The sequence below is a fragment of the Eucyclogobius newberryi genome, unplaced genomic scaffold (genome assembly GCF_026437365.1).
Source record: "Eucyclogobius newberryi isolate DKJ021-1_F unplaced genomic scaffold, fEucNew1.0.hap1 SCAF_3, whole genome shotgun sequence".
NCBI lineage: Eukaryota > Metazoa > Chordata > Actinopteri > Gobiiformes > Gobiidae > Eucyclogobius > Eucyclogobius newberryi.
Window position 1 is genome coordinate 11,837,508 of NW_027315945.1, and position 22,352 is coordinate 11,859,859.

General features: G+C 41.3%; 1 protein-coding gene across 1 annotated transcript; it reads left to right on the forward strand.

Moving 5' to 3' along the window:
• Nucleotides 1-14,480: 14,480 nt before the first annotated feature.
• On the forward strand, nt 14,481-15,288 carry hamp (hepcidin antimicrobial peptide). The gene is made up of 3 exons (XM_072461020.1): nt 14,481-14,720; nt 14,796-14,873; nt 15,021-15,288. The coding sequence occupies exons 1-3, from the start codon at nt 14,634-14,636 to the stop codon at nt 15,126-15,128; spliced, it is 273 nt and encodes a 90-aa protein (XP_072317121.1). The 5' UTR covers nt 14,481-14,633; the 3' UTR covers nt 15,129-15,288.
• Nucleotides 15,289-22,352: the final 7,064 nt, after the last annotated feature.

Here is a 22,352-nt window from a genome sequence, read left to right on the forward strand (position 1 = left end):
GTCGTGGACTACAACTGTGTTATTTAATTTTGACCCTTGAATACACTCACCCTTATTATTCATTTGGAAACACAGTTGAGACTTCTTATTTTGTGTTTTGTGCTTTAGCCGTTTTAATTTTTTAGTCCGCTTGCTCTGACGGAGACCAGTTATGGATTGAGGCTAAATAATGTAGCGTGCACTGTTTTCACCTCCAAAGACTAACAAAGAAGCAGCGCCGGCGTCGTTTTTTTACAACAATTTATGCAAATGACTTTTCACAAGATACAAATTTGCGACCACGAATCACTTTTGAGTCGACATCGGTCGGTAAAAAAGTCTTCACAGCGAGCACGACGTAGAAGGAGTGTCGTACGAGTGGTATACTTGAATTTTCGGGCATTTGTTCAAACCGAGATAATGAAAAAGAATCGATAATAATCACTTTGAAGGATCCAGCTGGAAAAAGCGTGCTCCTCGTGCGTGCAGATACTGTCTTAACTAAAAGAATAATGGGGTTTATTGTAACTTAAGCCAAATTACAAAAGCTTCTAAGTGTAAAATGTGTCAAATTCCTCTTTGGCTCTGTTCTATTTCGGTATGGCTGCACTTCAAATGGAGTGGGGAACATACGGAATGGGGGAGGCACCCTGCAGAGAACCCACTCAAAGATGCTTCACTTGGAAAGGAAAAAAGGTGGAAAACTTGCAAACTTGCAACTTGTAACAATTGCAAAAAAAATAAGCTTATATTAACTTTGTGTATGATTTCTGTGAATGAATGCATAATGCGTTTTGTGTCCTTGTGACGGTGGAGGAGAGATATCGAACTTATTAAGCTGCAGTATCTACAGCTCAGGATCCAGCAAAGCAAAACCAACAGACCCCTTTGGCAAATAAAAAGAAAAAACCAGAGACAGCCGTCGCATTTGAATATCTGTAAGTTAGCGGCTCATGTTTCCAGCGGCTGTTCTGCCACTACAGCGAGATTCAAGCCCGATACGGCTGCTGCGTGCATCTGATCCATCAAGAAGAGGCTGCTAGCCAAAAATCAAATCCATAGATGTTTTTCAGTCATTTTTTTTTCTTCTCATCCTCCGCACTGGAAGAAAAGTACAGACTGAATGTGAAAATATGCTCTATTAAAGTGTTGAGAAAAAGGTCATCGGCGGCAAATTTGTCCTTGTTTCTTGACAAAGGAACAATTGATTCCTTTTCACTTAACAGACTCGCTCTTCTCAGGTTAGATTGTAAAGACGCCTTTTTTGTATAATGGTGTGGAATAAATAAAATCTATTGCTCTAAAACCTGGGTGTGGATATTGCGTTTCTTACTTTTAAATGAACCAAATGTATTTTGATTTAAAATTTAAAATTGTAAACATTACCTGGCTACGTTAAAGCTACAAATCAAGTATATATTTTCCTGTTTAATGTCGATTTATTGTTAATTACAAAACATTGGACTAATGTAAGCCAATTAAGAGAAGTGAAAAATCATAAATACAATTGGGTACATGTCAGATGGAGCAAGTTTAAGTTATTGTGACATATTTAGTTTGTTTTGATATTGAGTAAAGGCCACATACAATTCCATAAGTTTCCATTCGCTCTGTTTTATTCCTTACTTCTTTTTATAATTGGTTAAAATTTGAAATTATAATGGGTTGTGTAGATATGTAGATTTGATAAGAAGTGAAATTATTTTTTTCCCATTTTATGCTTAAATCTTCATAAAAAAAAATCTGGCCCTTCAAAACTGCATGCCAATGTCACAATTCTAGTCGAGAGTAGCTGGTCAAATCTCATCTGAGCACATAATATAATTGCTTTATAAGGCTGTTCATCCTCGGAAAAATAAAACCTGCCAAATCATTGCAAGACTGGTCAGCTGTGGCAACCCTGACTAAGGTAAGTGATTTAAAGTAGCATATTCAATCCCATTCTTTCTACCTTCAGATCTCATGCTGAGTAGTGACTGGGTTTAACCTGTCAGTTAAACTCTCCCAGCTCCGGGGGCCTCCTTTCAGGGCTCCAGAACCTCTGCGTCCAAGTGCCACCAGCCCCACCGATCTCAGATGTGTTAAACACCGGCGAAGAGCTCAGCATGAGGCCCATGAGCGAGGCCCAAGAGCGAGGCACAGGCGCGAGGCACTTGAACGAAGCGCTGTATGGAAATTTGACTTGTAAAAAGGTTGTTGAGAGCCCTGCTGAAAAGTGGATTATGTAACTTTTCCGTTAGGGGGTCTGCCACCTGCTTGTCTCTGGGTATTTTATCGCTTTGCCTGCCATGTTCCACGGTCTTATCCACAGTATCTTGCATTTATTCGATCACAGGTGATTTTCTAGCTGCGCTCGACTCTCCGCAGAAACATAAAACAAGAAAAATGAAAGAGGTTATAACTGACTTGCTTGCCAATCAAAATGCAAGGAGAACGTTTTCAAATTTCTTGGGACTCTTATCGCTGAGGACCTCACATGGAAAACCAACTCCAACTGCCTTAGAAAAATGGTCCAACAGCAACTCTTTTCTTCAGACTAAAAAAACAACAACCTGTCTGCCTTTATTATTGCTTAACTCTATGGACTGCAAACCCGATGTCAAAAGAGTGGACACCTCACAGAATATCCCCGGCCTGCGATTACTTAGCTCTGGAGGACATCTTCAGGACGCGCAGAATCCTCCGCAGAGCCAACAGTGTCATGGAGAATGACATCCAGCTCCTCTTCCATCTGCTGTCGTCTGGATGCTGATTTAAGCACAGACCTCTAGATCCAAGAGCTGCCATTACTGAACTGAATTTACAAAGTGTGTGTGTGTGTGTGTGTGTGTGTGAGCACACACACATACCCATTTATTGCAATTCAACAGAGAAAATATAATGAGGAATTCCTCTATTTGAAGCATCTCTTCCTGATCTCACAAATCCACCTGTTGAAGCGACAGAAGGGGCACCCTTTCTCAGAGGGCGGGGAAGTTTGCACACCAGCACAGATGTTGCCACAGCTGTTGGAAGGCTCCGGACTGGAACAGTGTGCTTCTCAGGTTTAAGGGACTGCAGGTCTCAGACAGACTGGTCCTTGGAGTGTGAGAGGGGCTACAGGTCTCAGACTGGCTGGTCTAAGGTGTGAGGGAGGGGCTCCATGTCTCAGACAGACTGGTCCTGGGAGTGAGGAGGGGCTCCATGTCTTGGACAGACTGGTCCTCGGAGTGAGGGAGGGGCTCCATGTCCCGGACAGACTGGTCTAAGGTGTGAGGGAGGGGCTCCATGTCTTGGACAGACTGGTCCTGGGAGTGAGGGAGGGGCTCCATGTGTCAGACAGACTTGTCTAAGGTGTGAGGGAGGGGCTCCAGGTCTCGGACAGACTGGTCCTGGGAGTGAGGGAGGGGCTCCATGTCCCGGACAGACTTGTCTAAGGTGTGAGGGAGGGGCTCAAATCAGTCAAATCAGTATTAGTGGATACATATTTATGGTCATGTTATATTATAAGACATATTCATGGGTTTCAGGCATAAGGATTTCTTCTTCATTTGGCATGGCAACGGTCCTCTGTTGTTATAGCAATGGAGCAGTTCAAATCAAAATAATATAATTATTGAATGAGGAAAGGTCCAAACAGAAACTCTCAAATTAAGAAGGAACAATTTGCCTGAAACCCATGAATACTTCCTTTAAAAGTGCACTATGTAAAATGTAGAAAAAGCTTCAGTTGTAGTCATCTGGACTCAGAAAAAATTAGACGTTTTGACTCTCATCCAAGAGTCATTGTCAATAAGAGAATTTAGGTCGAGAACTCGACCTAAATTCCAGCCCAGAAAGTCCAGCCCATTGGGAGGAGCCTTCCTGAAGTAGAAAGAGTTGTTTGTTTCAACAGAAACTTACCCTCTTTGTATCTACCGAGCTAGCCTATTCAACCCTTTAATGGGCTATTAGTCTCCTCTTTGTCTTTGTGAGACCCTGGCTCAACCACCCTGAGTACCTGATTAGCATCTAAACCTTAAAACCTTCACCTCACAGAAGAAATACAAGTTCAGGACCACAGAGCACCGTGCATCTCCATCTTGAAGCCTCTAATCACTCGTTTGAAGACGGTGAGGTGAAGGTTTTAAGCAGGGAGAAAAGATGGTTTGAAAGAGGAGTTAAGGAAGCTATTTTTGTTAAAAAAGAAAGACCTTCTTTAAACAGGAATGGAGGGCTAAGATTCAACCTTCCTGTAATCTACAATGGTATACTGAACCCCTGGAGAGGTAGAGGACCAGGACATTTAGATGCTAATCAGGTACTCAGGGTGGGTGAGCCAGGGTCTCACAAAGACAAAGGGGAGACTAATAGCCCATTAAAGGGTTGAATAGGCTAGCTCGGTAGATACAAGGGGGGAGTTTCTGTTGAAACAAGCAACTCTTTCCACTTCAGGAAGGCTCCTCCCAATGGGCTGGACTTTCCGCAGAATAGTACAAATATCGGAGTTCTCGACCTAAATTCTTTTATTGACAATGACTCTTGGATGAGAGTCGAAACGTCAATTTTTTTTCTAACTGAGTCCAGATGACTACAACTGAAGCTTTTTATACAATGGAACACGCCTGGACGAACGAGAGGGATTACACCGACACTATGTAAAATGTCTGCTGGAGTGTCCACCACCTGCTGGAGATGTTATTTTTTTGCCTGGAATGTCCCACTGTATCCTGTTAAAGTTGTCTATCACCATGGAACAGGTGACACCACAAGGCCAAGTTACAGGTCAGATTTGTGGAGAGGCGAGCCTTCTCACAGAAAGAATGCTAGTTTTTCTTTGTATTTCTGAGCACTGTAAACCTGTGAATAAATAGATCCAAAATGAATAAGTTTAATGCCATACTGTGGAACATTCCAAGCAAAGCAAGAACATCCACATGGAGACAAGGAAGTGGCAGACTCTTCAGCGCCTAAGTTACACAGCACTCCTTTAATCAAACAGTGAGTATTTTGAGTAAAACTCCTGTGTGACTGTTTGCCTTCAGCTGGGGACTCGGCCACATACTGAAAATCCCCTCCAAAAGAAAAGTGCGTTTTCATTTCTCTGTTTGGGCACATGCTGTAGCATCCGCGCCTGACTGATTTCCATCGGAGCCCTGCTGGCCAACACAATCTACTGTAGAGGCCTGTCCTACCTTTGTGCAGCGAGGAGCGGTGGGGGGGCCCTGTCAGGAGCAGCCATTGTCCACGCCGTGCTCCGCTCTCACTTTGTCGTCAGTGTTTGGTATAAAAAAGCCTAACAGAAAGAATCTCATCTCACCCCGCACACAATGCATCCTCTACCTGTGAGTCATCCATCTGCCTGTAATGAGTACACAGCGCCTCATAATAGGAGTGTCAGCATAAACATGTGTATGCAGAGATAGAGAGCAGACTGTTGAAGTTTGTTATTCAAATGTAGAAGGCTTCAGATCTCCTACACTAATCAATGGGATGGGTTTGCTCAAAGACACGGATCAAATGAAACGGTGGTAGCTCACAGCAAGAATTACATGCGCAGGAGTTATTAGATAAGGGTGAAATGGGTACTTGAATATGAATATTGTGTATTAGGATTCGGATGGGTTGATATATGTAAAGCTGCTGAATAGTAACATCATCCCACCAGCACTACCCTGGAATAATTCAGACACCAGCTGTGTGGTATTTGCTTGTCTAAAAGAAACTACAGAATGGAAACATAAATGACATGAAATATAAATAAAACCATAATCGGTCCACACCAAACGCTGACTTGACCTAGCAAAATAAAAGGATGTCTTCGGCGTATACTCCTGGCCACAGGTGAAAAGGCCATCACAAAAAATGTATGTCACAAATTGCACCTACGCTCAAGGACTGGACAGAATCTGGACTGGACAAATGGGGCATTTATTTTGGACTTAAGTGTTCTTGGGTGTCATATTTATTTATTCAATATATAGAAATGTTTTTGTTTCATGCAGTTTCTCCGCACATGTCCCTTTTCTTGTTATTTAAAGTTAAAGTAAAAAAAAAAATGAAATAAATCAGACTAAATAACTAGATGTACAAAAAGTAGTGCCAACTCTGATAAATGTCCATCTTCTTCCTGTTTATCCTGAGTCTCAGAGGTGGCAGTCAAAGCACTGAGGCCCTTTTCAAACATACTTCCTCCAGCTCCTCTGGGTGGGTCACAAGGCATTCCCAGATTCCATTGTGTCCTGGGTACCATGCCAGAAACACAAAGGTGTTCAAGAGCTGCCCGTGCTACCTCCTGTTCCTCTCGCCATGGAGACGATAGCTGCAGGCACTTCTATCAACAATGGTGGTGAATCAATGTTCCCCACCTCTCCCGCGATCTGGGAGAAGCTCTCCTGGAGGTGTGAGGTGAAGACCCTGCTCACCCTTCTCATATTCACCCCCAGGTGGTAATAGGTTGACAGCTGAGCCCATCTCCTCATCCAAAGCCGATCATCGACCTCCAGTGGAAGGCGTCCGGATGCCACATGCACTGATGGACATCCTTGTGCTCAAACATGGGATTTCTAAACATATAAGAATGTGGATCGTGGGTTGTGCATTTGGTTGCTCCCTTATGACATGTTTTATGCTGGATGCTGAATAGCCACTCAGTGTGAATAAAGTGGGAGATGTACTACCCAACAACACACGATAGTATGAACTTCGACCCTCCACTTGGTGTTTTTGTTCAGCTCCTGCTTCCACACTCTAACTTTCAACTTTACAGCCCTGGTGAATTGATTTTTCAGTTACAGTTCACATGGGTGATCTGTACTCCCCAAGGATGTTAATGATAGCAGGGGTGGGTCACCAGATTCACCGGAGTAATAGCATGAAGTTTGGTGTGTCAACCAACAAAAGATTTATAAGGCACTGAAAACACAACAGTTTGACTATAACATGTACGTTTTGTTCCACCAAAAGCTGCAAAACCCACTGTAATAACATGTGAACTAGATGTTAGATGTCGCTTGTTATTACTTTTTGGCAAATGTGATGAACAAGCGGTACATATGAACAACAACCATGTGTCTGAGCTGTCTACAAATGACAAAATTACAGTTTTGGATAGAATGTTCAGGCACTTGACTCCCTGAATGGTCTATAGGCTGGTGTTCTTTCTGCAACACTCCAAAGCCTGGTTACATTTGTTGTTAATATTATTGTGGTTCTTTTTAATTGACCTTTACAATTGAATTTCGTTCTATAACACACGCTGCACGCTGCCCCTCGCCCTCTGTCAGCTTCACTGCATCCCTGCACACAAGCACAATGCATTATATCACATTATGGACAGTCAAATACCTTGAACAAAATGCAAACACAGGCGAGGGGTCACGTGTAATGTGAGGTTTTGTGATGGTTTGAGTAGACTGTTGTTGCTCCGTCTAAAGCAGTGCAGCAGAGGAGAGGCAGGGGGGTTCATGGGACAGTTGCAGGTTCAATGCCCTCGTCCGGGTGGCGCCGCTGAGGTGAGCCTGCCCGCCGCGCTGGAGCCGCGGTCTGTTTGGTCAGGAGATTCTCAGATAGGCTCAGAGACAGACAAGAGCGGGAAACTCCAGGACTTTAACATGTTTCCCAATAAAGATTTATAATGAAGAAGACATTTAAATCACACTTTTCTGTACAATGTGATGACACGGGAATGGGAACAGATGCATTATGTGACAATGTTTTCATTTTATAGCATTGTCTACAAAATACTTACCACATTTCCTCACAAACAAACAAACAAACATGCTCTATTTAGCTTTACATCTATGGTAATGTTGTCGCTTTGACTGGAATGTTCCATAGAATGGCATTAAACAATATCAAATTAAAGACTTTACATTACCGGTGAATACTTGAGCAAAAGGGATGCGTTTGTGTCTCAATGCTAATTCTACAGTTGAGTCATACAATGTTTTTAAAAAAAATAAAACATTTAAATGACAAAAAAGGCCATCATTAAAAAATGGCTGACACAAACGTCACCAACGAGCAAGGTTTGGACTCACATTATAATAGACATTAGACCACTAGACCACAGAGGTCTGTTTTGGAAGTTATTTGCTGTTTAATGACCCACTTTTCTGTTCATTTTGTTCTATATATTTGCGCATGTCACCTACACTTTATATCTGGAACTGTGCCAAAAACTGGAAAAAAAAAACTCAAAAGTGAGCAGATAAACGGGCCACTTATGACTCCGATGTTAAACGCAGCGCCAAATTACCCTTCTCTATGGCCAGAGCCATAGCCTGCTAGTTTTATGTGAAGAGGAGCAAAAAACGCTGCCACGCCATTAAGTCTATGTGGACGCGCGCCTTTTGAGCATTTTTGCGGCACAAATCCTGCGTTTTGAGCGTCAGACCCGACGCGTTGGGAGCGTTTGAGCGTCAGACGCTTTGAACGTTCAACTCGGGCAGCTTCTTTCGTGAGTTTCAAACCTTTATTAAGCCTGATTTTCACTGTATAAAGCCAAGTTCAAACCGCTGCGTCCAAATTTGCGCCGGATGCCCGAGTTGGACGCCTGTGTTGGACGCCTGTGTTGGACGCCCGAGTTGGACGCCTGTGTTGGACGCCTGTGTTGGATGCCCGAGTTGGACGCCTGTGTTGGACGCCTGTGTTGGACGCCTGTGTTGGACGCCTGTGTTGGATGCCCGAGTTGGACGCTTGTGTTGGATGCCCGAGTTGGACGCCTGTGTTGGATGCCCGAGTTGGACGCCTGTGTTGGAAGCCTGTGTTGGACGCCTGTGTTGGACGCCTGTGTTGGATGCCTGTGTTGGACGCCTGTGTTGGATGCCCGAGTTGGACGCCTGTGTTGGATGCCCGAGTTGGACGCCTGTGTTGGATGCCCGAGTTGGATGCCTGTGTTGGACGCCTGTGTTGGACGCCTGTGTTGGATGCCCGAGTTGGACGCCTGTGTTGGACGCCTGTGTTGGACGCCTGTGTTGGACGCCCGTGTTGGACGCCCGTGTTGGACGCCTGTGTTGGACGCCCGTGTTGGACGCCTGTGTTGAACGCCTGTGTTGGACGCCTGTGTTGGACGCCTGTGTTGGATGCCCGTGTTGGACGCCCGTGTTGGACGCCTGTGTTGGACGCCTGTGTTGGACGCCCGTGTTGGACGCCCGTGTTGAACGCCTGTGTTGGACGCCTGTGTTGGACGCCTGTGTTGGACGCCCGTGTTGGACGCCTGTGTTGGACGCCTGTGTTGGATGCCCGTGTTGGACGCCCGTGTTGGACGCCTGTGTTGAACGCCTGTGTTGGATGCCCGTGTTGGACGCCTGTGTTGGACGCCCGTGTTGGACGCCTGTGTTGGACGCCTGTGTTGGACGCCTGTGTTGGATGCCCGTGTTGGACGCCCGTGTTGGACGCCTGTGTTGGACGCCTGTGTTGGACGCCTGTGTTGGACGCCTGTGTTGGACGCCTGTGTTGGACGCCTGTGTTGGACGCCTGTGCTTCCAGAGCACATGCGAAGTGGAGGAGTTGTTGTGTTTCTCTGTGTTGCTGTTCTCTTGGTGCAATGACAAACCAGGTGGAGAAAGTGGATTTGGTGTATTTATTTTAGTCCAAAAACAGTCGATCGGCTCCGGGGCTTGTCTGGGTCCTGCAGATACTTCAGAGCTGAGCAGAGTTTAGTGATGATCATTATTTGCTCCAAGAGCTGCGTCTTGAGGATTTCTTTTGATCGTTGCAGGGTTTGTTTTGGGCCTTTTTCAAGGTAGTGAGTAGCACGTCAGTGGAGCATAATCTCTGATTGGCTGCTGCGCCGCGTCTTCCGCATTAAAGTTCAGCTTTGTCCACCTTTTCTGCCTCGGCCGCTCTGGCCGCTCTGGCCGCTCAGGCCGCTCTGGCCATGCCGTGTCCGACGCTCACATGCTAACATCATTGAAAGTATCTAATAAGTTGCTCTTTAAATATTAACGAGCCATATTTCAAAGTTTAACAATTCATCGCAATTTTTGCAGCCTCCTGCAGCCCTATTTCATGCACATTTAAGTCATCTTATTTGGTGAAGTTGTTAGTACTGTTAATACTATGCTGCTATTTTTTCTTTTCAAAATGCTTCACTCCCAATTGTGGCCAGCAGAGAGGGAAAGGCACTAAATCTGAGTATTTCTAAGGGGAAATTGAAAGCCCAGGTGCTAACATAAAGTATATACAGTTTTCACGCATGAATAAAAAGCACATAATGGAAAGCACATCCTTGAAGTGCTGAAGAGCTGTTTGCTGTTGACTGAGGTTGTAGAAGCCCACACACTGACCTTTAGCGAACAACACTGAGTTTAGCAAACAACATTCACCATAATGTCTGCAATAAGTAGCCATTTTATTCAATTCTTCCAACTGGCGTTTTGACGTCAGCGTCTGCCCTTTCAACTAAAATACTAAACTTCTTGTTCATTTGCAAACATTGCAGGAAAATCTTCAATATCCTCTAAAGTTTAGTTTTCCAGTACCTTTAGTCATCAAACACGTCAAGACAATACTCAACATTTAAAGGTGCAGTATGTAACTTTTCTGCCACCTGCTTGTCTCGCAGAAGTAGCTATTGCTTTGCCTGGAGTGAGTCAATAAACTGGCAATAAACCAGGTCAAGTTACAGGTCTGATCTGTGGAGAGGCGAGACCACTCACTGTAAGAATGCCTATTTTCAAGATTTTCAACACCCATCATTTGATAGATTCAACTTTAATGCCATTTGTGCGACGTTTAAAGCAGTAACATTTCCATGACCATGAGACAAGCAGGTTGCAGACACTCCCCCAGAACAATTACTACATAGCGTTTACCTTTTAATATTAAAAAGTATTTGTAATTGTGTAAAACATATATAAAATAATATAAAAACAATTAGCTATGCCATCATTTTGGTTTTCCTGTTTTTTCCTGACAGTTTTAGCTGTCAAATTTGACTTTCTTTAGTAGTCGTATTACTTTGCACATTCTAATGAGATTTATCAAAGTCAAGGCTCTAAATGTCCCAAATACATAAATGTAAAAATAAAAGTATTAAAATGTAATATATGCAGATTTAGCCTGTGTTGTGTCCATCAGTGTCACTTTGATTTGGTCCTGGCTGCGTCTCGCTCACTGGAACACAGCAAACAGACTGACATGTGTTTACTGTGACGGGACATGATGCGTGCTGCCGGAATAGGAATCAGAGCTGTCCCTCTGTCAGTTCTACAGACCGCAAAAAAATACATTGTTTTATATGTGTATTGCAAAAGGTGTGGTTGTTGAATGTTAAATATATTATGTCATGCTATCTTTTTGAGCCAAAAAACAGACCTGGAGTTGTGAGTCATTCATGTTCGAGCTCCTGCTTATTTAGGCTGTATTCCTCTTCAAAATGCTTGGTCCCTGTGTACCAGGCCAAAATTGGCAGCCATTCTCCCGACAGTCTGCCCCAGGGTAGCTGTGACAACAATAGAAGCTTTCAAAGCGCTATAGAAGACAAATCACTTATTTTTCATAATACAAGGCTTTTAACCTGAGACGTTAATAATGGGTCAAGCAAGAAATGGCTACAGTCCTTGATATGGCACAGACTTCATCTACAATTATATTACCTTTCAATAACAACTTAAGGTCTGTGTTCAAATACTTTCCAGGAGACTTTTTAAATGGAGTTGTGTCTAATCTAAAAGTGGGTCAGAGAAAAGTCAGAATGAATGCTTTTTAAAATTGTCTGCTTCAACCGTCAACTCAAACACATCAGAGACTCAGAATATTACACCATATGAAAGTTTCCTTGGTGGGAAAGTCCATCCACTAAATACAAGTTGTGGATTCAATGTTGTCGCTGAGTTAAGCACAACCATCTACCACGGATGTCTTGTTCTAATTTTGTATTGTGACGTCATGTCAGAGTGTGACAAATGAATAAATGGACATTTCCCCACTACTGTCGCATACAAGTCTGTGTGGCGATTGTCCAGCAGATGTAACCACAATCAGTCCTGTATTGTTGACTCTGTTGTGGTCATCCAAAGCATCGGGCCACAGGGTTATCAGTGAATGAGACAGGCTGACGCTTGGTAATTGAGCCAAAACACATTCAATTCCGCAGCACTTTGAGAGTGTAATGAGAATTCAAATGGGCCCGGATTTGATCACAGCCCAGTGTACCATTTTGTACCATTTTGTACCATTTTGTACCATTTTGTTCCATTTTTTTTGTTGTCGTTTTATTTCCACCAGTATTGATTTCAGCTGTTTTTTCAGGTTTTTTTTACAGGTTAATTAATCGTTGCAGCCGTAAGGAGAAAAGCAGCATTTTTCTAACACAGTACTGTATGTACTGTACTGTATTATATTATCTGTGTACACAATCGTGTTGGTTACAGAATATACTACATTATGACGTGTACCAGTGTTTTTTTTATTTTTTTTTTCATTATTTTTGCTACAAGAGAATTGTAATAATGTCATATTTATTAGCAATTCCATTCAAATCAAATGACAACATATTTTTGTCTGGATAATGGGGGGAATTTCTGCTGAAAACTGCAGAACTGTAGGGTTGGTCAGAAGGTCTCCCCCTAAAAGAAGACAAAGAAAATGTTATAACCATATATATATATATATATATATATACAACATTTTAACAAATAGAAATCCTAAATTAAAATCACCAGTTTACTTCAGATTTACACAGTGTTCCAGAAAATTCAGAGACCCCTGAGCCTTCCACTCTATTGTTTCTCAACAGAAACACAGAGAAATAGGTTTAACGGAACATTATTTCACAATCAGTTTAGGGTTAGGTTTAGGTAAGATTAGTGCTTTGGGACAGGTTTGCCTTGTCCTTAATTCCATCTTTAAGATGTTTTCTTGCTAACATAATTCATATTTTAAGATTATTCACAGAGAGTCACAGGCTGGAGGTCAGAATTTCCCATAACACAGGCTGCCTATTCTTATAGTATATTCTTTTAGTATGGGGGTTCCTTCTTATAACAAAAATAATAACATCAAATATTACTGTATAGAAATGACACCACATTGGTCTGATTCTACTACTTAGCAGGATTTGACTCATTTTAACTGGTTATATCCTAAAGGAAGGCGTAGAGTTAATCCGGGCCACATTCGGAGCCTTTGAAAGGATTTAATTTGGTCCAACAGCAGGTCTCTGTGTGCTTGGTCTGCTAAATGAGTGTCTAATGATTCCATTGGAGAGGGTGTAATGACATCCTTTACACTGGGCAGTGGGTATTTCACCAACCATTCTCTTCTTCCTCTGTGAAAGTGTTACAACAGTGCAACACGTTGAGTCATCCAGGCGTTGACCCCTGTGGCCTTAACCTCTTCATGATGAATGAATGAATGGTCTAATTAACAGTATTTTTCAAGCTCAAGTCAAATGAAATTGGCTTTTACAATGGTAATTTATAGTTATATAAAAAGAAAGTATGGTATTAGTAGTCGTTTGTGGTCAAATTATAAATCCATTATTTCCATAGTGATTTCTGTCCTGTTCATGTTTTAAGAATTCTAAAAGCTGGTAGACAAATCCAGAGCATTTCGATGGGGTCACATTGATAAATATACTTAAATAAATCAAATTTAAGTATAAATTTGATTTATACTTGTACTTTATACGTTTTATTTTCTGCCATGAATAAAAAATAGTTACTATTTTTGTTCTCTGATTAACTTGATATAAATTGCTTGCTTCACGTCTTAGTATAAAGGAATTGCACATACTTCATTGTAGAATTTCCATCTTTCCATCTTGTTAGTGGCCACAAATTATCATACACCATTTGCTAGGCTTCTCCCTAATCCAGAAGGAGCTACAGTCCATCTGTTATATTTTAATATGACCCCGAACATTCTGCATTCTGTCACATCCTATTTTGCTCTGAGAGAAATGTTATTATGGACTTGAAGACTGTCCTAGGCAATCATCACTTTATAACATTCTGACAAGGTGAAGGAAAAGTGTGGTAGAATCATGCACAGGGATGAATACTTTTATAATGTTTTTGGTAGACAACTATGTGGCAATTATTTACTGAAGTAGCATTGAAATACTTTATCACATCATGCTTGTGTTGTATTTTTTGTTGTTGCAAAAAACCCTAATATATTTCTGTAAGTAAACTGACTTGGCTACTCTTCCTACAGCTTCATGTTTAATGTTTAACAAAGTGAAATGATTTGGAAAACATGTGGATCCCACCTTAAAATTTGCTTTACCTTTAGAAATAATGTTGATTGATCATTTCCAAATGCCACAATTTTCTGTTGAAAATATTAAACAGTTAATCATTTGTTGAGAAATAATTTGCACTTTTTCTGCAATGCAACGCTTTTTCACCTCTCATCTGCCTAGCGTAAGACAAAACTGTCCCTTATTGTAAAAAGTGACACATTTGCCATGCTTTCTGATGAGGTCACAACTTCCCCATGATTAGGTAAGAGCTGCTCGGAACTGTTTGAGCCTCTCCACGCGATGAGGCAACCGTGCATGACCAGTGCGAGTATAAAACCAAACCTCGGACACAAACCAGGACACACACTCTGAGCCTTAACTAGGAGTGCAAACAAATCCTTTCTATCGGCAGATCAAAAGAGCAGACGGACGCGGTGGTCGCACACCCGTGACAAGAGCTCAGCTTAATCTCTACAGGATCACTTTGTAACGCACGGACAAGATGAAGGCATTCAGCATTGCAGTTGCAGTGACACTCGTGCTGGCCTTTGTTTGCTTTGTGGAGAGCTCAGCGCTTCCATTCGCCGGGGTGAGACTTCAAAAATAGCTCTTGTTGATTAGCTAACCTCCTAATTTAGGCTAACTGTGGCTAATTGTTTAACAGGAGCCAGAGCCGGAGGAAGCAGGGAGCAATGACACTCCAGTCGCGGCACATCAAGACATGTCAGCACAGTCGTGGATGGTGCGTTCATTTGCATAAATCAATTTGGACAATTAGCACGGGCAAATGAATAACTAAGTGGATGACTGTGGCCCATGGGAAAAGCTAAGCACTGTTGAAATTTGAAAACGCTAACGTAGTAATGATATTTATGTTTCTTTTTGTCAGATGCCGGGGCCCGTCCGAGAGAAACGCCAGAGCCACCTGTCGCTGTGTCGCTGGTGCTGCAACTGCTGCCGCGGCAACAAGGGCTGCGGCTTCTGCTGCAAGTTCTGACCATGTGCACTTATTTATTAGAAACAAGCTGTGATTGTTTTTGTCATATTTAATTGTACCCATAAAACGCAATGAGAAATACAGTATACTTTTTGTATTTATTTTTGTATGCAGCTTTTGTGCTGAATAGTGAAAGGGAATAAATTGGTACAGCCTATAATTGTGTGTTTCTCTGGTGTTTTCTAGTACTGGCATATAAAAGTTGAAAACTGAAGATTAAATTCCAGGCATTCTGGGACTTTTCCCTGTGTAATCTTTCTATGTGGCATTGTAAAGAAGATTTGTTTGTCTATAAAAGTAGCAACTGTTTGGCGTGCTAGTCCTATAATTCAACTTCAGATAGTGCTTAATGATACAGATTTGAACAACAACATCTGCTCACTTACTGCATTCTTGTGTCCTGTTCTAGTGTTGTATTTGCCGTGACTTCCTTTAGGCACACTATTAATCTGCTTTTAAAAGTTCGAGCCCCACGTTCTCTTGATTAAAGCTTAACCTCAATATAGTCAGCAAGGGCGAGGATTTTACCGTCGTGCAGTGAAGTGCTGAGTGCAGAATTGGGCAAATGACATCCTGTACTAAGCAGCGGTGCACATGGAACGCGTTATCTGGAAGTTTACTAGAATAACAGTCAAGGCCGTAGATATGGATTCACTGTGTTGCATTCGGGGCATGCAAAAGGGCAGTGAGTGAAACATTGTGCCATCTGGAGGTCACTTCACACAAAACCAAAGCAAAGCAATCGAGCAAAACGCAAATTCAAGCAGGGATTTTGAATGCGGACATTTTGAAAAAAAGCTTGATGAAAGAATTAACTTAAGAAACATTGAGGAGCACCTGTACCTACATGACATGGAGAGAGTTAAGCATGTTCAAGCTCCAAAGAGAATATCCTAATATGTAAGCATACTGAAACAAAAACTACAATGGGTTAAATCCCAGGACGCCCTGTAAAAAGAGGTCTCGATCTTTGGGTTCTTACCTGGTTGAATAAAAATGTATTTAAAAAACGAAATGCTCAAGTTCTCATTAGATTAAGGTTTGGATAATGAAAAATAAAATAGAATAATATAAAACCTTATACAATAGAAAACCCTGAAGGGGCCTAACATGTGGTAACATCCTCATAAAATGCATATTAGGCTCTAGTTAAACAGTACACAATCGTTGTTGATTGATGAGATTCTTCAACTACAGTCAATACACAGACACAAATCGAGCCGAAAAGGACATGCCATATGGAAAAGTAGAGTAAGCATTTTCACTGTAAAAGAGGGCGGCAGGTTGTTCCGGATTTGAGTCCCTCTTAATAGAACACGTATCTGAGACTGAGTCGTGTGAGAGTAATATGCTCTAATGAGATGTCCACCACCCGTTACATAAGCGGGAAGTTCATTATTAAAGCCAAGAAAATGTGAATGTGTCAGTGAGTAAAAAAGGTGATGCACAGATGCTCTGCAGGGATGAGGCCAGTCATATGGATACACAGATAAAAGACTTGCTGTATTGTTACCAGACGATGTGACAAAAGTCCTTTATTAGTATGGACTGCCTGTCTTTCATATGTGTTTCGTCTGTGTTTGAGTCCTAGTTTAGGTGACAGGTCTGAGTCAAGTCCTTAAGTCTCCCAGGGCAAGTCCGAGTCTGCCTTGTCATTATCCAGGTTAAGTCATTATCATCCCTTCTAAGTCCACATTCACACTAACTTTGAACTTTTGAACCATAATGTAAAATTATTATAAAAGGATAAATGTAGAAGTTGGGAGTACAAAACCAGGCATATACCTGAGGCTGAGCAAAATAATATGTCTGTTTGCCGTAACCCGACTGACCTGGTATGAAACTAGCCGACTGCAAAAAAATTATCAGCATTTCTCAACGTCAACCAAAATAAAGGATAACGACTTACAAAAGGTCGATTGAAATATCTTAATTTGGAGATTTAGTCTCCCGATCGGGTTGATCGAGACGTTTTCCGTCATTTACTGTTGAAGCCTGACCCCTGGTGGTCACTCTGAGTCAAAAAATGGCAAAATTGGGATCTTTTTTTTGCCTTCAAAGTAAAAAAAATAAGAATTTGCCTACCGTCCGACCCACTTGAAAAATGTTGGCTCGGGTTACAGCAAACAGACAATTTATTTGGGGCAGCCTGATTATGACTATTATATGATTGCGACCAATGCACCCTGTTACACTGACCTCAGCACACAGCGGAAAGAAAGTCTGTTTTTCCTGGACACCGCAGCGGTATGGACCAGCTTTCAGGTCATAAGATCAGTGTTATTGCGTGAATTGTTGTTGGAACAGTTAGTCTGCAAAACAAACCAACCCGCTGTAAAAAAAAAAACGTACCGGCGTCAGGACTTTAGAGGTGAGACTAGTCAAGTCTGAGACCAATCCACGGCTCTCAGTCTTCTTGCCTGAACCTCCAATCGCTGAAAAAACCAGAGTCAAGTCCCAAGTCATCAGTCATTATGTTCAAGTCACCTTACGAGTCCTGAACTGTCTGAGGGCGGGGAAAAGGTCACATGTCAAAGCCTGAGACTTGAGTACAGCGCTGCTAACATTTTAATTGGCCTCCATCCATGCACTCCTCTAGTCTTATTCAAGTGCATAGAAACAGAACCGAACCTCTTTTAATCATAGCGCACATCCACAAAGGCACAAAAGAAGGACCTTCAAGCTAGGAAGTGCTTTCCCCGTCTCAGCTAAACGAAAACATAAACACAACTCATTGTAAAAGCATATTGTCCTATCATTCATATCACATTAATTGACAATTGCTCATAAAGATAGCCACTTAGCTCAAAAAGGGTGATTACGTCTTTGGAAGGGCATGTAACACAGTACAATACAGTCATTACCACACAGCAAGAAAAGCAGTGACACAGACTGAATATATGAATGTCTCTTTGCAGCAGATTGGAGACAGGTTGATGCGTGCGCTGACAGAGGGGAATCATATTCGATATCCTAAACTACCAATTAATTTATCGCACAGCTCACAGGACAACAGACCCAATCACAAATCACCGTAATTAGTCACTTTCTAATAATCAATGGCTAATGACGGGTGATCATGTTATAAATTGCCTCGTCTTCTGCGTATTGCGGCATCGTCAGCTGCGGCAAGGAAATGGCAAAGAGTCAAATTACAAATGACTTCCTCCCACATTTATAATCATTTACCAGCACCATTAAGGCCTACCTGAGACCAGTTATGCATTGAATAGTAGAAGCACCACTTTAAAATGTCAAATGTCAAATGTAATGTATGTTGTGGTATTTGCTCATTTTTACAATTTACATTTCAAGTAAACATTTAGTTGATGACTTGATTTAGTCACGCCCCTGCAGCTTGCATTTAAAAGCATATTTCATATTTGATTATGATGTAAAAAATTATCTGTGACCAGAAGTGGGTAATATATGAATGCAATTGTACTTTTCAGAGTTTTTTGTTAATCTTTCCACTGTGAGTAAGTGTAAAAGTGACGATATAAGGATTAAAACATTTGTGTTTCTTATAAAACTCCTTCAGACATGATTTACTTTCCTGTTTCTGTGGAAATACTACACTTGCGCATGAGGAAATGTTTTGTCCTTCCAAGTAATAATGAGGAAAAAGTACTGACAACAAAGTATTTCAGTGGAAAATAATTGAGAGCCGAAAAAGGAAAGTACCATGTCCAGCCTAAAGGACTAAATTCTATGTGTTATGTCCTATTGACAAGGAAACCACGTAATATAGTTCAAAGTTCAAGACTACAGAGAAGAAAGAAGCCAACAAAGTCCAATGAATGAGTGGAGGCAGATTTACACCACCTCTGTCACATCTCCGGTTTAATACTCATGCGCCTGCTGAAAGATTAGAATGGTTTGAACGTAAATGTGTACTTTTTGCATCCCCGTATCATATTTTCAGCTCTGCAACAAAAATACAGTCTAATTTTTTCATGGCTGCCTAAACGGTGCGAACGAAGGAGTCATCTGTCCTCAGAAGTGTCGCGTGATGCCATTAGGACGGCAGCAGAGTGCAACACAAACATGTTAAGGTACGACAAACTACAGATCGGACTGTAAGAATCCTAAACCTGATCAAAAGTGTAGACCTAAAGAACCTAATCAGTCTGTTTTTGGTCTGACAGAAAGTCGACTATGAAAGGTTTCATCTTCATACAGAAAAGTGTACCTACAGGTCGGACTTCAAGAATCCTAAAGTGTGACATCAACACCAGCCCAAATATCGGCCCATACTTTATTAATTACAGCAGTTTTCCTTCCATCTCTCGCGGACATATTCAGGATTTATAGAGTTAACCAAAGCCATGGGATGGATCCAAAAGCCAGCACACAGCATGGCTTTACCTTTAACTTTCACTTTACAGCGCAACTGGGGATGCACTTGATGAATACAGGGGTTAGGGACGTTGGCTTTATGGATTTTACGAAGCATAACAGAATCGATGAGCAGCAAAACTCAATTCTGGCCTCTTACAGTTGTGAAAAGCGCATTAAATATATCACTAAGAATAATTAGCGTACTAGGAATGTGTTAGGAAAGTGAGGAATAAGTTTGGTTCTGTTTTCACCTTTGTAAGAGAGTAGGATTCATGTAAAATGTATTTTTCTCACCTGGGGTTGTTCCCTTCCAGGCAAGCACTTAAGTGACACTTACAAAAGGCTAGGAGAGGCAAGTTCAAACTATTCTGGACATAATGTTAAACCACATACTTTTATAATGACCAATCAATCCCCCCTCAGAGCTTTGAAAGATTAATTGTATAGGCAATAAAGTAAAATGGTCTTATTTCAGATTCTGACCTGTCGAGTCAGACCTGTCAAGTCAGTCAACGTTTAATGCATTTGTCGGGCTTCTGGGAAATGGCTAACAATCAAAATGCCTGTATAGATGAGCCACCTCCCACTTAAGAGACGGAAATTAAATGCAGCCTTAAAGCAGAACTAAGGCTACGTTCACACAAAATCAGATTTTTATATGTGTGACCTGTATCAGATTTTTTCAAATCCGATCCAGGCCACGTTCGCATGTGGAAACAAATTCGATATGTATCTGTACTTTTAGATTGCAACTTCAGTCTGAACGCTCAGCTGACCGAGCCTCAGGAAGTAACATCAGCTGATAAGTGACACGTCACCAACGCCAGTGACAGTTCTGAAGATGGCTCAAAGTTAAGCAGCTGAAACATGTCAACAAGGTAAAAATATCTCCAAAATTCCGACAGTGGAGATGCAAAAGTTGTATTTTTATTTTTTTTCTCTGTCATAAGGCAATATAATCACATACAAAAACATTTCACATTACCAAATATAAAAAAGAGTCAGGGTTTCTCAGGAGGGTTATTGTCGGATTGATGTCAGCAAATGCTGCGAGGCTGGTTTTAGAAAACACTTTAGACACAAGCAGATGGCACCTTTAAATATGCTCAAAAGATTGTATTTACAAAGGGTAGAATTATGACAATTTAAAAAAAAACTAAATCATATTTGATTTAGCAGTGTGAGATACACAATGTTCAAATAATTTCAGCATAAAGCTTTTGTCATTAGAAGAGGAACCATCACTGTTAAACATCTCGCTAAGTCAGAGTAAAAGTATGGTGTGTTAAAATTAAACATATCAGAATAAATGTAACACTGTATTATCCACCTCGGCAGGAAGGGCAGGAAGTGTTAAAAACGAGCTGAAACACCCTGATGGGTAAGAATAATTCAAATCGACATAAATAAAAAATATTCCTGAAGTAATTCATTGACTAGAAATACATTGAAACCAAAACAAGGACTTGAATGAACATATTTTACCAAGAACCCAATGGAACACTTGAAATGTTTTAATGGTCTTTTCTTTTTTTGCAGTTTGTCTTTTTGTCATTCCAAATAAAAAACACATATCCATCAAAGTAGAAAGAGTCATAGTTCCTGTTTCCTGTGGTGAAAAGCTGCATTTGTGTATCTGTAAAAGTCTTTGGTTTTTCTGTTGATATTTGGCAAAAAAAAATAACCCGCCGTTGCTATGATACACTGTAGTTGTGTTTTCCCAAGGTTTCATCATTTATGTTCTCAACGACAGTCCTGACTTCAGGCATATTTACACCTGAAAGTCCACAACAATCCTTCACATTTTGTATGGATGAGGCCTGGTAGCCAGTTTCTAAAAAATCGAATACTACAGTGCTTCTAAGACACTATGAAGCAAGCGATAAATGGAAACTTATATTATCGCTTTGTTTTCTGTGTATATTTCTACACCTAACTCTAAATATGTTGATCACGGTTATGATAAAGCAAAATTGACTACTGTTTTGTGCCATGTTTCCAGACTTTTCATTGGTTAAACAGCATCATGTGACTCTTAGCTGGAGACATTAAAAGTGGCAACAGAGGTGAAGAAGTTGTAGATGTTTCCTGTGTGGATTTTATCAGAGGAAAACCAGTGTAATTTGAACCGTTTGTATAAGGGAGACAACAGAAGAAGATGAGAAAAGAGAAGGAGGGATGAACTACAGAAAATAATACTGCATGTGCCCTTTCCGTATAATTAATCTGACGTTGAGGCAGGAATATCAAACAAAACGCTTCGCTGTTGGCGTTGTTTGTGCATTGTTTTTTTTCCGTAAAGAATAAAATAGAAGGTTTTAGCCCAGACACTGTTTCCAGTGTCTCCTCCGCTCCTCGTCATTGGCCGCTGGGCTCTGTGTGAGTGGAAGTGTCAGTAAACTGTCTGATGTACTGGAGCATGGCCACAATCTGACTTAAATTCAAATATGGCTGTGATAGAGAACATACTGAATAAATGAGAGCGACTGAAGTATTGTGTCTTTCTGCGATTCCAATGCGACGTTACAAGACAAGCCACATTACAAGAGTGAAGCAACTGACTTCAACAAGAGATAACCGGGAGGGACTAGACACAGTTGAAAATCTTAAATTCAGGCTGAAAACAAACCTTGTGTAGTGCGTCCTCAGCGTTACTTGAGTAGTACTTTCTCCAAATACTTTTTTCTCTTCCTATCACTTTGTTTTTCTAATAGAGTTACACTATTTTGAAATGCTTTTGGCATATTGAGGGGTGTTACATCATTATTTTTGAATTTAGCTTATAAAAAACAATAAGAGGTCCAACTACGGCACATGGACCATGCTAAAAAAAGAAGCTGCGCAGGTTCGTCACTGACAGAGGCAACAAATATTGTTATAATC

What these genes read in the sequence shown, in the direction of transcription:
- hamp (XM_072461020.1), top strand. Translation starts at nt 14,634, where the DNA reads ATGAAGGCATTCAGCATTGCAGTTGCAGTGACACTCGTGCTGGCCTTT. An exon ending in CAGCGCTTCCATTCGCCGGG is followed by an intron (nt 14,721 to 14,795) that starts GTGAGACTTCAA and finishes ATTGTTTAACAG; the next exon opens with GAGCCAGAGCCGGAGGAAGC. An exon ending in TGTCAGCACAGTCGTGGATG is followed by an intron (nt 14,874 to 15,020) that starts GTGCGTTCATTT and finishes TCTTTTTGTCAG; the next exon opens with ATGCCGGGGCCCGTCCGAGA.